This window comes from Nematolebias whitei, chromosome 16, assembly GCF_014905685.2.
Source record: "Nematolebias whitei isolate Nwh7 chromosome 16, NemWhi1, whole genome shotgun sequence".
In the NCBI taxonomy this organism is placed as follows: domain Eukaryota; kingdom Metazoa; phylum Chordata; class Actinopteri; order Cyprinodontiformes; family Rivulidae; genus Nematolebias; species Nematolebias whitei.
In genome coordinates, this window is record NC_056513.1 from 44,271,006 (window position 1) to 44,284,694 (window position 13,689).

Below are 13,689 nucleotides of genomic sequence, written 5' to 3' on the forward strand. Positions count from 1 at the left end.
CTATCTATCTATCTATCTATCTATCTATCTATCTATCTATCTATCTAGATATATAGATATATAGATATATAGATATAGATATATAAATAATAAAATGAAATACTACTTACTACTTGTACTACTATTCCTATTTTGCGGTTTTTCACTTATCGCGGGGCTTCAGGGTACGGATCCCCCACAATAAACGAAGGACTAGTGAGATATTTTGAAAAGGTTACCACTCAGTGGGCGTGTCCAAGCAACAACAGGTACATAACTTCTACAGATTCAGGACTCACGGCAATGTTTATGGTTTGGTTTAGCCTCGAGTTGCATTCGGACCAAAACATTCTGACCCGACCCGGCCCCAGCCCATAGCTATTGTTTCTGAACCCATCCCGACCCGATCATTTAACTGTAATCACAGGCCCGAACCAGAAAAAAAAAAATCCTGACTTTTTTTTTTATTAAGCTTTTACTGCTTTTGTAAGCAAATCAGTTTGACATAATATTTTAAAAACTTATTTCAAAGAAAGGAAGCTATATGATATAAGACATATAAGATATTTAGAACAAAAATATCTAAATGTATTGCAGTACTATACAAAGTCAGGGAATTATTAAATGATAAAGCTCTGTACATGTTGTAAAACACAATCATTGTTCCACATTTAATCTATTGCATTGATGTTTGGGGGAAAGCGTGTAAAACATTTACAAAGCCTATTTTTATCTTACAGAAAAGAGCTGTAAGAATTATCACCAGAAACATTACAGTCACCCATCAAGCACATTATTTTGGCCCAACCGGGCCCGAATTTTGGGTCAGGCCAGGCTAGCCTGGGTTAGAAACCGCAGCTCTAGTTTGGCCTGGACTCAGAGTCTTTCTTTAGTTTTAGTCCCACTGATGTGGGACTTCCATGATGCCCTGACCACCTCTGTTTGTGACAAAGTGAAGATTTGATGCAATGTGCTGACGTCTTAGATAGATAAGGTTCATTCATGGGAATTTTATAATTTACTGTTAAGTACAAGAACTGAATTGACTGTAACTGGATTCAAATCTGGATCAGAATTGGATTTATGATTTGGACTTGTTTGTTTAATGCCATGACAAACTTTTGCTGAGAAGTGACACGATATAAACAAACTGAACTGAATTGAGTTACTGAAAGCACATACCAGTGCGTGGCTGGTTGCGTCGAACAGCTCGAATGCGAATGTTTCCTAGATCAGCCACAAACAGTGTCCCATCCGGAGACACCACCAAAGATGAAGGACAATTAAGTCTGGCATCTTTAGCATAACCATCTCCAGTTTGATAGCAGTCACAGTTGGCATCATTCTGCAGGACAGCAAACAGTGAAGGTAAAGAACAAAATGTTACTAGAAAACATTCACAGAGTCCTGATGGTTATTTGTTGAGTTTTTAGTGACAAGCAGAACTGATCAGACTGGTGTGAACACTGGATAAATGAAGATGTGGTACCTTGCAGTCACAGTCAGATGTTGCACCAGCTATATGGGTAATTTCTCCGTCAGTTGATACCTGGTAAGGTGATAAAGAAAGTGAAAAAAAAAAGTAATAAAAAAGAACAAAAATCTGACACTTGCATACATTATCGAACATGTCCAACAAAGTTCATGCGCAATCATCCAGGTATCGAATCCAATAATTCTCAGCCAGGTCATCTGGACTGTTTCTTTTTTATAGAGACGTTTCACCCTCTATCCAGAGGGCTTCATCAGTCTGAGGAGTTCCAGTAAACTGTTTCCCCACCAAGCAGTAAAGTGGACCAACCAGTTTGCTGGAGCTAAAATGGTTTCTGGGGGCCGTCCTGTCCCCTGTCGACTCCTCCCAGGCAGGCAGCCACAGCCAAAGAATCAGAATAAGCTTTATTATCATTGCACTGAGATACAATGAGAACATGTACGTACAGTTGTCCGGAAGATGGACTGAGTGCACGAAGCTGCTGCTGTAAGCGCGGCCTCTCTTATCCTTTTTCAGAATAATATTCTTAGATAGGAAAAGGGGGAGAACCATGAGGGTAGATGGTGGTATCACAAAAAAAGATCTTTCACATCTTGTCTATCAGGACACGATTTGAGACATCAAAAAACTCTACCAGCAGCTCAATTAAAACATGAGTACATTTACATTTGACGTCAAGGTGTTGAGATTTGTCCATGAGCGTTTTTCAGATCGGTCACAGTTTCTGATGATGTTGTTTCAGCCGGCAGTTCTGATAAGCCTGCACAGATGAAGCTTTTATCCTTGGTTACCCATGACCCAGGAGAAATTTTATAGCCGTCCTGTCTCCGAGGCCAACGGAGAGTCAGATTCAGATAAGCTTGATTGTTGATCAGGCAGACAGACTTTTTCTTCAGCCTTGAGTCCATCTGGACGTTCTGGTTACAAAATGGCCTGATTGTGGGAATCCATTCCACTGATTCATGCTATGAGTCTCCCTCAAGGTCGAACCACCACGCTGATGAGTCCCAGAAGCCACAGGTAGCCTGCAATTCTCATAAATCATCTCCACCTTATAGTTTAGCTCGTAAATCAACTGATTTTGAGCACTCACATCACGGACCAAACCTTCACACTGACTCGGAAGCTTTTCCATGGCCGAAACTGCTGCCGATGTCGTCTTCAATAGTCAATAAAACAGAGCCCCGCCGATGCCAAAAAGCAGAGTCCCTGCTATCACAAATCCAAATATGTAAACGTCTTCAACATCCTCCTGAGACAGAACTGAGAGGCACATCAGCTGCCACACTCCCCACGGGTCCATGAAGTACCCCACAATGTGCGTCTCAGCTGGACAAGCAGATTCTCCAGGACCCTGTCGTTTTGTTGAAAAAATGTTGTTGATAGCGTTGAACGTCCAGGATACCAGATCCATAATCTTAATTTCTGTTTGGGAGATGTGAACCAGGTGCTTCAGACACACAGAGAGCAAAGCAGGAGGAAGGAAAAAATGGGAGAGGGAAGACAAGCAGCCACCTCGAGTGAGAGCCAGAGAGAGAAAGAGAAAAAAGTGGTTCAAGGCAACAAAGTTCATGCTCAATCATCCAGGTATTGAATCTAATAATGCTCAGTCAGCTCATCTGGACAGTTTCTTTTTTATAGAGACGTTTTGCCCTCTATCCGGAGGGCTTCATCAGTCTGAGGAGTCCCAGTAAACTGTTTCCCCACCAAGCAGTAAACTCCTTAAGTGGATCAACCAGTTTGCTGGAGCTAAGATGGTTTCTGGGGGCCGTCCTGACCCCGTCGACTCCTCCCAGGCAGACAGCCACAGCCAAAGTGTTTCAAGGCAACAAAGTTCATGCTCAATCATCCAGGTATCGAATCCAATAATTCTCAGTCAGGTCATCTGAACAGTTTCTCTTTTCTTTTTTTTTTTTTTAGAATGTTTTTTAATAAAGTTATATGTAGATGAGATCATTATAAGTACAAAGTATTATTATGCATGTCTGGGGTGAGTAAGCATAGGCCGGTATGAAAACCTATAGCAAGGTCACCACAGCCCCATGCTTTTAAAACAAAAAGCAACCAAATAAAAATTTTAAATGTGTGATACAAGTGAGTGGCTTTAATTAAAAAATTGAAATTCAGCTATCCTTTTTGTTCTTTTGGCTGCTCCTTTATACAGGAGTCGCCACAGTGAGTAAACTTACACAAAATATTTGGCAATTATTTTACTACGGATGCCCTAGGTGTGGTTTGAGACCTGGATACGTGTCTTAGAGGCCTTTTGTCAGGTGAGCTCCCATACAGGAGTAAAATACAGCTAGAGACAGATTGGAGGAGACGCTCACAAAAACTCATGACTTTGAGGGAAGATTTATCACAAATCCAACAATGTTCAGTCAGGTCATCTGGACGGTTTCTTTATGTGCTGGGACTTTCATCCTTCATCCGAAGGACTTCTTCAATCTGAGGAGCCACCAACAAACTGAGTCCTGCCACAAACAGCACAGCCCCATAGTGGAAAAAAACAGTTTGCTGATGATAAGATGGCCTCCGGGGCCCACTCTTTCCCCCGTCAACTCAGAGGAGTTGAAGAAGTCCTTTGAATAAAGGACGAAACGACCCAGCAACAAAATAAACAGTCCAGATGACCTGACTGAACATTGTTGGATTATTACCTGGATTATTGAGCATGAACTTTGGTATTTATCAGAAATGTTATGAACATATTCAACGCTGAAGCAACAGGACCGTTCACCTCTGCAACTCACAAAAGGAACTTGATAACCACTGTGAACGTCTCAAGACATTCTGTAGACTCGGTAATGAATGCTGTCGACCAGTTAGTCACAGTCAGAGATCAGCTTTAACAGCACACATTGTCAGGTACAATTAAATCCTTCTTGTAAACTACGGTGGTTGAAAAGTTCTCCTCTTTGCTAAATATAGATGTATAGATGAATATTCCATAAAGATTCAGCAAATTACTTGTCGAATACGGTGGATTTTCTTCTCATCGGTCTCTGCGATGTAAAGGACACCGCTGTAGGACAAGGCGATGGCTGAGGCACCCTCCAGCATTGTTTGCACCGCTCTCTTACTCATGGTGTACTCTATGCCTGGTACTTGGCAGTGCATGGGCCGACCCACCACAATACGAACCTGAACACACAACCACAGACATCAAATGGAGTTTAGACTAAAACAGTAACATTGACTTTATGGTTTTGGGAAAATATCAAAGCTTGATTTTAAGTACTGTTCATATTACTCCAAACAGCAGGAAGACTACATATTGGTGTTATCATTTAGTACCTGTCCGTTTTCAGTGATCTGCAGCACAACATTGTTGTCCAGGACATAAATGGAGTTATCCATGGGATTGATGGCTAGATCTGTGGGCCACTCTAATCGAACCTGCATTTAGACATAAATGTTCATTTTTAAAGGTGCACTGATGTATTATTCATTTCTTCTAACACTGTTGTCAGATACATGAAACCTTTGTATTTCCAGGTGTGTTTAGTGAGTGTAACCTGAACTCTAGTCTGAACTAGTCTATAATAATAATAATAATAATAATTTTATTTAAAAAGTGCCTTTCATGACACCCAAGGATACTTTACAGTAAGAACAAAGATCAACAGGAATAAATTACATAAAGAATATAAAATGCATAAAGAATATAAAATACATAGAGCAAAGTTAAGGATAAGCGAGTCTAAAGAGATGTGTTTTCAGAGCAGTCTTGAATATAGAAACAGAGGTGGTGTTTCTTAAGTCAGGGGGTAGAGAGTTCCAGAGATGAGGGGCAGAGCAGGTGAAGGCCCTGCTCCCCATGGTGGAGAGGCGGGCAGAGGGTACAAGGAGGTGTAGTGAAGAGGAGGATCTGAGAGAGCGAGAGGGGATGGAGATGTGTAGGAGGTCAGATAGGTACGGAGGGGCAAGGTTGTGGATAGCTTTGAAAGTGAGAAGAAGAATTTTGAAGACGATGCGTGATTTAACCGGGAGCCAGTGGAGCTGCTGCAGGACTGGAGTGATGTGGTTATAGGAGGAGGTTTGAGTGATGACACGGGCAGCTGAGTTCTGGATCGTTTGCAGCTTCTGGAGAGATTTGTTGGGGAGGCCATAAAGAAGGGAGTTGCAGTAGTCAACACAAGAAGTCACAAGACTGTGAACAAGGATAGCTGTGGAGCGGGATGTGAGAGAAGGGTGGAGACGGTTAATATTTCAGAGATGGAAATAGGCAGACCGAGTGACATTGTTGATGTGTGAAGTGAAGGAGAGAGTGGTGTCGAGGATGACACCAAGACTCTTGACCTGAGGCGAGGGGGATAGCAGAGAGTTGTTAAGGGGGATGAGAAGATTTTCTGATTTTGAAAGAGAGTCTTTGGTACCGACAAGAATGATTTCTGTTTTGTTACTGTTTAGTTGTAGGAAGTTGTTAGAAAACCAGTGATTTAGGTCATTGAGACAGTCGGTGAGGATGGAGGGTGGGTGGGTGGAGTTTGGTTTTGTTGACAAGTAGAGCTGTGTGTCATCAGCATAACAGTGAAAATGGACATCAAATTTACGGAAGATGTGACCTAGAGGAAGGAGGTAAATGATGAAGAGGAGGGGTCCGAGGACAGAGCCTTGGGGGACACCCGTGGAGACAGGGGAAGAATGGGAACGAAAGGATTTGAGCTGAATGAATTGAGTGCGGTCAGAGAGATATGATTTGAACCAGTCTAACGGAGTACCTGAGATGCCAATGGAGGTTAGTCTGTTGAGGAGGATAGAATGACAGATTGTGTCGAAGGCAGAACTTAGATCCAGTAAAATGAGGATAGACAGAAGAGCAGAGTCAGCAGCAAGAAGAAGGTCATTAGTTATTTTTATTAGAGCTGTTTCGGTGCTATGGTGGGGGCGAAAACCAGATTGAAACTCTTCATAAATGTTATTGTTGGATAGGTGAGAGTGAAGTTGACTAGCAACGGCTTTTTCAAGAACTTTGGAAATAAAGGGCAGATTAGAGATTGGACGAAGAGTCTAGGCAATAGTCTAGGCAATCTTTGCTTGAACTGAAGGAAATATAAATGGAGAAATCAACACTATTACAAACATGTTAGTAAAGAAACTAGTAAATGTAAATTGGGAAACCTAGAGACAGTATAAGTCAAACATGAAATGAATAAGGCTTAATGTGTCTTGAATGGATAGGTGGCTTGTTCCCTTTTTCCTGCTGCTGTCTTCTACAGTATATCCATGTGTATTACTCTACATTGTCATTGTGGATAAAAGATTATCATACATCACTCACAATCTATACAAAGAATAATCAGAGCTTTATCACACTCATACACCGATGGACACACATCGGAGGCATTTAGAGGTTCACTGCCTTGCAGGGACACTTCGGCATGTGACTGTTGGTGGAATCGAACCCCCAACTCTTGTAATGGAGGACGACTGCTCTAACCACTCAGCCACAGCCGCCCCTAACATAAGCAAACAAAAAACAAAACAAAAATAAAAACCAAACGAAAAACCTTAGTTTGCATAATTATTCAACACACCCCCCTCACCCCCCATTATAGTTAGATAGCTAGATAGACAGATAGATACATACACTGATTAAATCAAACCAGTGATTCTCAGTTAGACTGACGTCTGGGCTTTGACTGGACCATTCCAGGACCTTTAGCTTCTTCTCTTTAAACCAGTGACATGTTGCTTATAAATGTGCTCAGGTTCATTGATCTGATAAAAGGTGGAGCTATGTCCCAGCCTCAAATTCCTGGAAGACTCTTACAGGTTCCTCTTTCCCATTTTCCAAGACTATACTGTAGAAAACAATCCACCGACATGATGCTGCCACCACCATTATTCAGTGTGGTGATGATGTTCTCAGAATAATGAGGTGGTTGATTTGCCTGAGGTGGTGCTCTGTTGACTCACAGCAAGGTCACTGTCGAGGTCTTTCCATGTGGAATTTGCATGTTCTCCCTGTGCCTGTGTGGCTTTTCTCCAGGTACTCTGTTTTCTCCCCAAAAGCCTTTTTCTTCCATTAATTAGCTACTCTACATTGTCACTAGCTGTGAGTATGAATGACTGTCTGGCTCTTGGTGGTTCTGTGATGGTAGTAAGTGGAGTAAAGAAGATGGGCACATGTATTTATGAAATGATAACTTTTTCCTCCAAATAAATAATCAGGAGTATTTAGTGTATGTTTAATACTTTGAATTCAAAATGAAAACCCATTGAAACCCATTGAAAAAATGAAAACCCATCGGGGCTGAGATGGTGTAGGGGCAGGGCAGCCGACCCGGGACCCGAAGGTCCTGGGTTCGATCCCCAGTTGTTGCACATCTCGTGTTGTCTCTGAGCAGCACACCCAATCCCGAATTGCTCCCCAGGCGCTTACATGCTGTCCACTGCTTCACCTGGGTGTATCCCAGGTGCGATGGGTTAAATGCAGAGAGCCCATTTCATCTTTGTATGGGAACATGCAATGATGACAATAAGGCATCAGACTAGAATAAATACAAAGTGGTGGTGGTAGGTGGATGGGTGGGGGTGACTGCTTTTCCAACATATTGTGTTTTAAAGGATTATTTGCTTTGACGCTGAGCTGAACATAATTTTTTCTGCATGTCACCTGTCTGATATGCATGCTGGTATCACAGGTCAAAGGTCGTGCAGACGTGAGGTCGTTGCTGCCCAGCACTGTGGAGATGATTCCATTACGATCCACCTTCCTGATCATTGTTCCATCCACAAAGTAGATTAGCCCATTCTTATCAACTGCAATCCCTGTGGGAGCACAAACACAAAAATAAACAAAAGATTTAGAAAATCAGCAAAATGTTATAAGAATATAAAACACATCTATATTGTGGCTGAGGACTATTTTCTCAAGAACTGTTTATAGATGAATGGGAGATTGGACATTTGGTCTATAATTGACCAGGACTTCAGAATCAAGATGAAGTTTCTTAAGTAAAGGTTTAATTACAGCAATCTGAAAGGGAAACCCCTCATTTAAGATTGTTAGAACTGGATCTAGCAGACATGTTGATTGGTTAGATGAAGCTATCATTTTTGACAGCTCAGGATTGACATTTCATTTGGTAGGGAATTAGAGGCAATCATAGATGGTGTGAATTTTCAATTTGACAATTTTTTAAATAAAAAAAAATCATATCATCACTACTTAGTTATATAGATGCAAGGCTCAACAGAGACAGGACTTTTCATGAATTTAGCTACGGTACTAAACAAAAATATTTTTTTCTTGTTCTCTATTAAAAATTCAAAGCTTCAGCTTCTACCCTGAGGCTGTTAGACTCATGAATATCTAACTAGAATAATCACTGTGAAAAACCATATCATGTTGCTGCTGATCTGTTTCATGTTGCTGCTGATCTGTTTCAATGTTGATGTGTTCATGCGTGCACATCTGCTCACAGACTCATGTTCATGTTTGTGCTGATGTTCAATGTTTTATGTTATGAGTGCTTAGTGTATATTTAGTTGATGTTTTTCTTAGTTCATATCTTAGATGTTATTACTGTTTTTCTTATACATTTTATTGTTGGATGTAACTGGGACCCTGTGAACATAATTTCGCTCCACCACATGTACCACATGAGGTGCGAATGACAATAAAGAAACTCTGACTCTGACTCTGACTCTGAAGATACATGATACACATTTCTAGCTTTACAAAGGGTTTTCTTGTAAGTTAGCACACTGGCTTTTTAGGTTAAATAAAATTCTTCTGTTAGCACAACAGTCCAGTGTTTTCCCTAGCATTATACAAGCAGGGCACCCCACCCTGTCAACAGAACCGAGCGCCCTGCCCACGAACACCCTGCTAAGGCAAGTAAACTAAGGGAAACATTGAAACACCATTTTCTTTCCAGCTTTCTAGATGCCTGTTTTAAAGTACGTAACTCAGGAATTGAACCAAGGAGCCAGCTTCCTCTGACTGATCACTTTCTTTTTCAAAGGTGCAATTTTACCAAGTGATGTTTGAATAGAAGCTGTATATTATTATCAAGAAGATTATTTAATTTGCTGCTCTCCGTTACATCACCCAGAAGGATGGAGGAAAATAAAATGGAAGAGATTATTATTTTTTTGGTTACAAAATTCTCTGATATACATCTACTGTAACAAGTTACTCCCAGTGGCTGTGTACTCAGTTAATGTAAACTCAAATGTTATTTAAAAACGGTCAATGATTGTGAGTATATATAATTATGCGCTCACTCTCTATGCCATATGTCAGAACCAGATCAAGAACATGTTTTTTCGTTTTTTAATATCATTTTCTTCCTTTTACTTTTCAATTTACATGTCCTTCTCAAAAAATGAGCATATTGTGATAAAGGTCATTATTTTCTATAATGTAATGATAAAAATGAAACTTTCATATATTTCAGATTCATTGCACACCAACTGAAATATTTCAGGTCTTTAATTGTTTTAATACTGATGATTATGGCATACAGCTCATGAAAACCCAAAATGCCTGTCCCAAAACATTAGCATATCATGAAAAGGTTCTCTAAACAAGCTATTAACCTAACCATCTGAATCAACGACGTAACTCTAAACACCTGCAAAAGATTCCTGAGGCTTTTAAAAACTCCCAGCCTTGTTCATTACTCAAAACCACAATCATGGGTAAGACTGCCGACCTGACTGCTGTCCAGAAGGCCATCATTGACACCCTCAAGCAAGAGGGCAAGACACAGAAATAAATTGCTGAACGAATAGGCTGTTCCCAGAGTGCTGTATCAAGGCACCTCAGTGGGAAGTCTGTGGGAAGGGAAAAGTGTGGCAGAAAACGCTGCACAACGAGAAGAGGTGACCGGACCCTGAGGAGGATTGTGGAGAAGGGCCGATTCCAGACCTTGGAGGACCTGCGGAAGCAGTGGACTGAGTCTGGAGTAGAAACATCCAGAGCCACCATGCACAGGCGTGTGCAGGAAATGGGCTACAGGTGCCGCATTCCCCAGGTCAAGCCACTTTTGAACCAGAAACAGCAGCAGAAGCGCCTGACCTGGGCTACTGAGAAGCAGCACTGGACTGTTGCTCAGTGGTCCAAAGTACTTTTTTCAGATGAAAGCAAATTTTGCATGTCATTCAGGAATCAAGGTGCCAGAGTCTGGAGGAAGACTGGGGAGAAGGAAATGCCAAAATTCCAGAAGTCCAGTGTGAAGCACCCACAGTCAGTGATGGTCTGGGGTGTCATGTCATCTGCTGGTGTTGGTCCACTGTGTTTTATCAAGCGCAGGGTCAATGCAGCTAGCTATCAGGAGATTTTGGAGCACTTCATGCTTCCATCTGCTGAAAAGCTTTATGGAGATGAAGATTTCATTTTTCAGCACGACCTGGCACCTGCTCACAGTGCCAAAACCACTGGTAACTGGTTTACTGACCATGGTATTACTGTGCTCAATTGGCCTGCCAACTCTCCTGACCTGAACCCCATAGAGAACCTGTGGGATATTGTGAAGAGAAAGTTGAGAGAACAAGACCCAACACTCTGGATGAGCTTAAGGCCGCTATTGAAGCATCCTGGGCCTCCATAACACCTCAGCAGTGCCACAGGCTGATTGCCTCCATGCCACGCAGCATTGAAGCAGTCATTCATGCAAAAGGATTCCCGACCAAGTATTGAGTGCATAACTGAACATGATTATTTGAAGGTTGGCGTTTTTTGTATTAAAAACACTTGTCTTTCATTGGTGGGATGAAATATGCTAATTTTTTGGGACAGGCATTTTGGGTTTTCATGAGCTGTATGCCATAATCATCAGTATTAAAACAATTAAAGACCTGAAATATTTCAGTTGGTGTGCAATGAATCTGAAATATATGAAAGTTTCATTTTTATAATTACATTATGGAAAATAATGACCTTTATCACAATATGCAAATTTTTTGAGAAGGACCTGTATATGCTTTTTTATGATTGTCTAGTGTTGTCATCATTCTTTGTTAAAACAGGTCTCTCTTGTAAATGAGTTATTGAGGCTCAACGAGACTAACCTGTATAAATAAAGGTTAGATGAAAAGAATATGATGAAGAGGAGAAGTTCGTGGACATTTTGGGTAAAACCAACAAACGCTACTAAATTAATAAAGACTATGTTTAAATTATCACTTTCAATATGTGCATGGATGTTGAAATCCTCCACTATTATCATTTTATCAGCGTTCAGAAATAAATCAGATAATTCAGCCAAAAACTGTTGGATAGTATTTAACAACAGATGAGGGTCAAAGACAAAAGATTTATAAATACAATTTTGTTTAACTTGATGAATAATCCTGACTGAAAAATAGCAGCCACTCCTCCTCAAACTGTCGTTCTAGGAAAATGAAAATTTAGATAATTAGCAGGAGTGGATTCATTTATACAAAAAATATTATCCTGTTGTATCCAGAATTCTGGCTCATTTTGCGAGCAGGGGTCACAAATAATTTAAAACAGCAATGTAGTGCACTTCAATATATCAAATTGCTTTATGGAATCTGTTTCCTCCACATTTTTGAAAATGTGTATTTTAATTCAGTCTTTACTCCTGCTACTTTTAGTGTGCACGTGCCACTGTGTGTGCAGCCTGTTGCAGTCGTTCCTACCTTTTTCTTTACTTGTCAACTTTTTTCTATTAGGTATACAGTATTATTATTATTATTGTGCCTATATGAGGGAAGTGTTTGTGTCTTTTCTATAATGTTTGTTGAGAAAGCTTTATTTATTCTTTGATTTGTTTCCCTTTCAGTGAGCGCTGTTGAACAGATTGCTTACACCAGAGATGAGCTGACAGAGCAGAAACAGACAGATGTGACCAGACCAGAAGCTGAAGACCTGAGGAGCTAGCTATAGCTACAGCTGTAGTGCTACAGCTAGTTGCAACACTTCTAGATGCACTTTCAGGAGGAAGAGCTGAAGACCTGAGCTTCAGCTGAATTCAAGAGGAAACGTTGTGAGAACACGTTAGTCTTGTTTTACGACAAATTTAAATGTGAATGTTAAAACTCTGAGCGCCAAAGTCCATGCTCAATAATCCAGCTATACAATCCAACAATGTTCAATCAGGTCATCTGGATGATTTCTTTCTTTACTGAGACGTTTCGTCCTTCATCCAAAGGACTTCCTCAATCCAAGAAGAACTCTGAGTGCTTACTTCTCTGGATGTCCTCAGTAAAAATAGTTATAAGGCTGTGTGTGTGTGTGTGTGTACCTTTTGGTCCCAGAAGCAGTGCCTCTGTAGCTTTTCTTCCATCCCCACATCTTGCCTCATCAAAAGGAGGACACTGCTCCCCTGTGCCAGCCACCACTTCTCCATTACCTGAACACGAACACACGGCATTCAAAATAATTGTTTACTGAATTAATGTCACAGGCTGTTGCTGAGTGAGGCATGTGTGAGTGGGTTGGTAGTGGCTGGGGGGGGTGAGGGGGGGGAGGGTGAAAAAAATTGATGCTTACTGGAGAGGTCATGGGCCCCACTGAGCATCTTGGGTCGGTAAATTCTTCTGGAGTTGGTGTCAGACACATACAGCTGCCCTGTCACTGGGTCGGTGGCCAGGAAGTACCGGTGGGCAAGGTTGTTACTGTGGACGACAGTCACAGACAAGAAGGTGGGAGGGGTCAGCAGCAAGACCAATGTCAGGATTTCCATGATCACTTGGTAGAGCTTAAATAAACCCAACTTCAAGTGGTACTTTGTGGAAAAGTTATCTACTTTCCATGTCTTACCATTTCTGATCATATGACACAGCTAATCTGAGGTCCTCTACGACCAGAGAGGGTTGCTGTCTCCAAAGTTTCAAAGTGGTTCATGTGGCCGTTAATTAAAAAAATATATATTTACACTGCCTTCAGGTTTACATTACAGTGAAATATATCCAAATTTTATGGTAATTTGCAAGTGCAAATAGAGGCAGCAGCAGCTAGCTGTAGCACTTCTACAACTAGAGAATTGCTAGAATTGCGCCGCTCAAGGTGGCTGCATGTTGGAGTAGCTCTGTTACTTTCATTCTGAGATATTACTTTTGGAAACTTTAATTCCTCTTTTTTCTGGATATAAATCACTTTTTTTGGATGATTATTTCCTCTGGTGTCAGATGCTGTGCAGCTGGAAGGATTTTTACAGAAATATCTTTGCTTTTGGACATTTGTTATGATGCGTAACCATGACAACAAGGTTGTTTTTTACAACAGGGAGCAGCTG

At 41.0% G+C, this 13,689-nt stretch overlaps 1 protein-coding gene across 1 annotated transcript in view; it reads right to left on the reverse strand.

The window, feature by feature from the left end:
* LOC119422541 (teneurin-3) overlaps positions 1-13,069 on the reverse strand; it is a gene marked incomplete at its 5' end in the record, with an annotated part of 39,408 nt that extends 26,339 nt beyond the window's left edge. Inside the window, 7 exon segments of the mRNA XM_037689917.1 lie at positions 1,162-1,324; positions 1,469-1,528; positions 4,442-4,615; positions 4,769-4,870; positions 8,094-8,248; positions 12,697-12,804; positions 12,945-13,069. Coding sequence (XP_037545845.1) covers positions 1,162-1,324; positions 1,469-1,528; positions 4,442-4,615; positions 4,769-4,870; positions 8,094-8,248; positions 12,697-12,804; positions 12,945-13,069 — 887 coding nt within the window.
* Between the last annotated feature and the right edge of the window lie 620 nt (positions 13,070-13,689).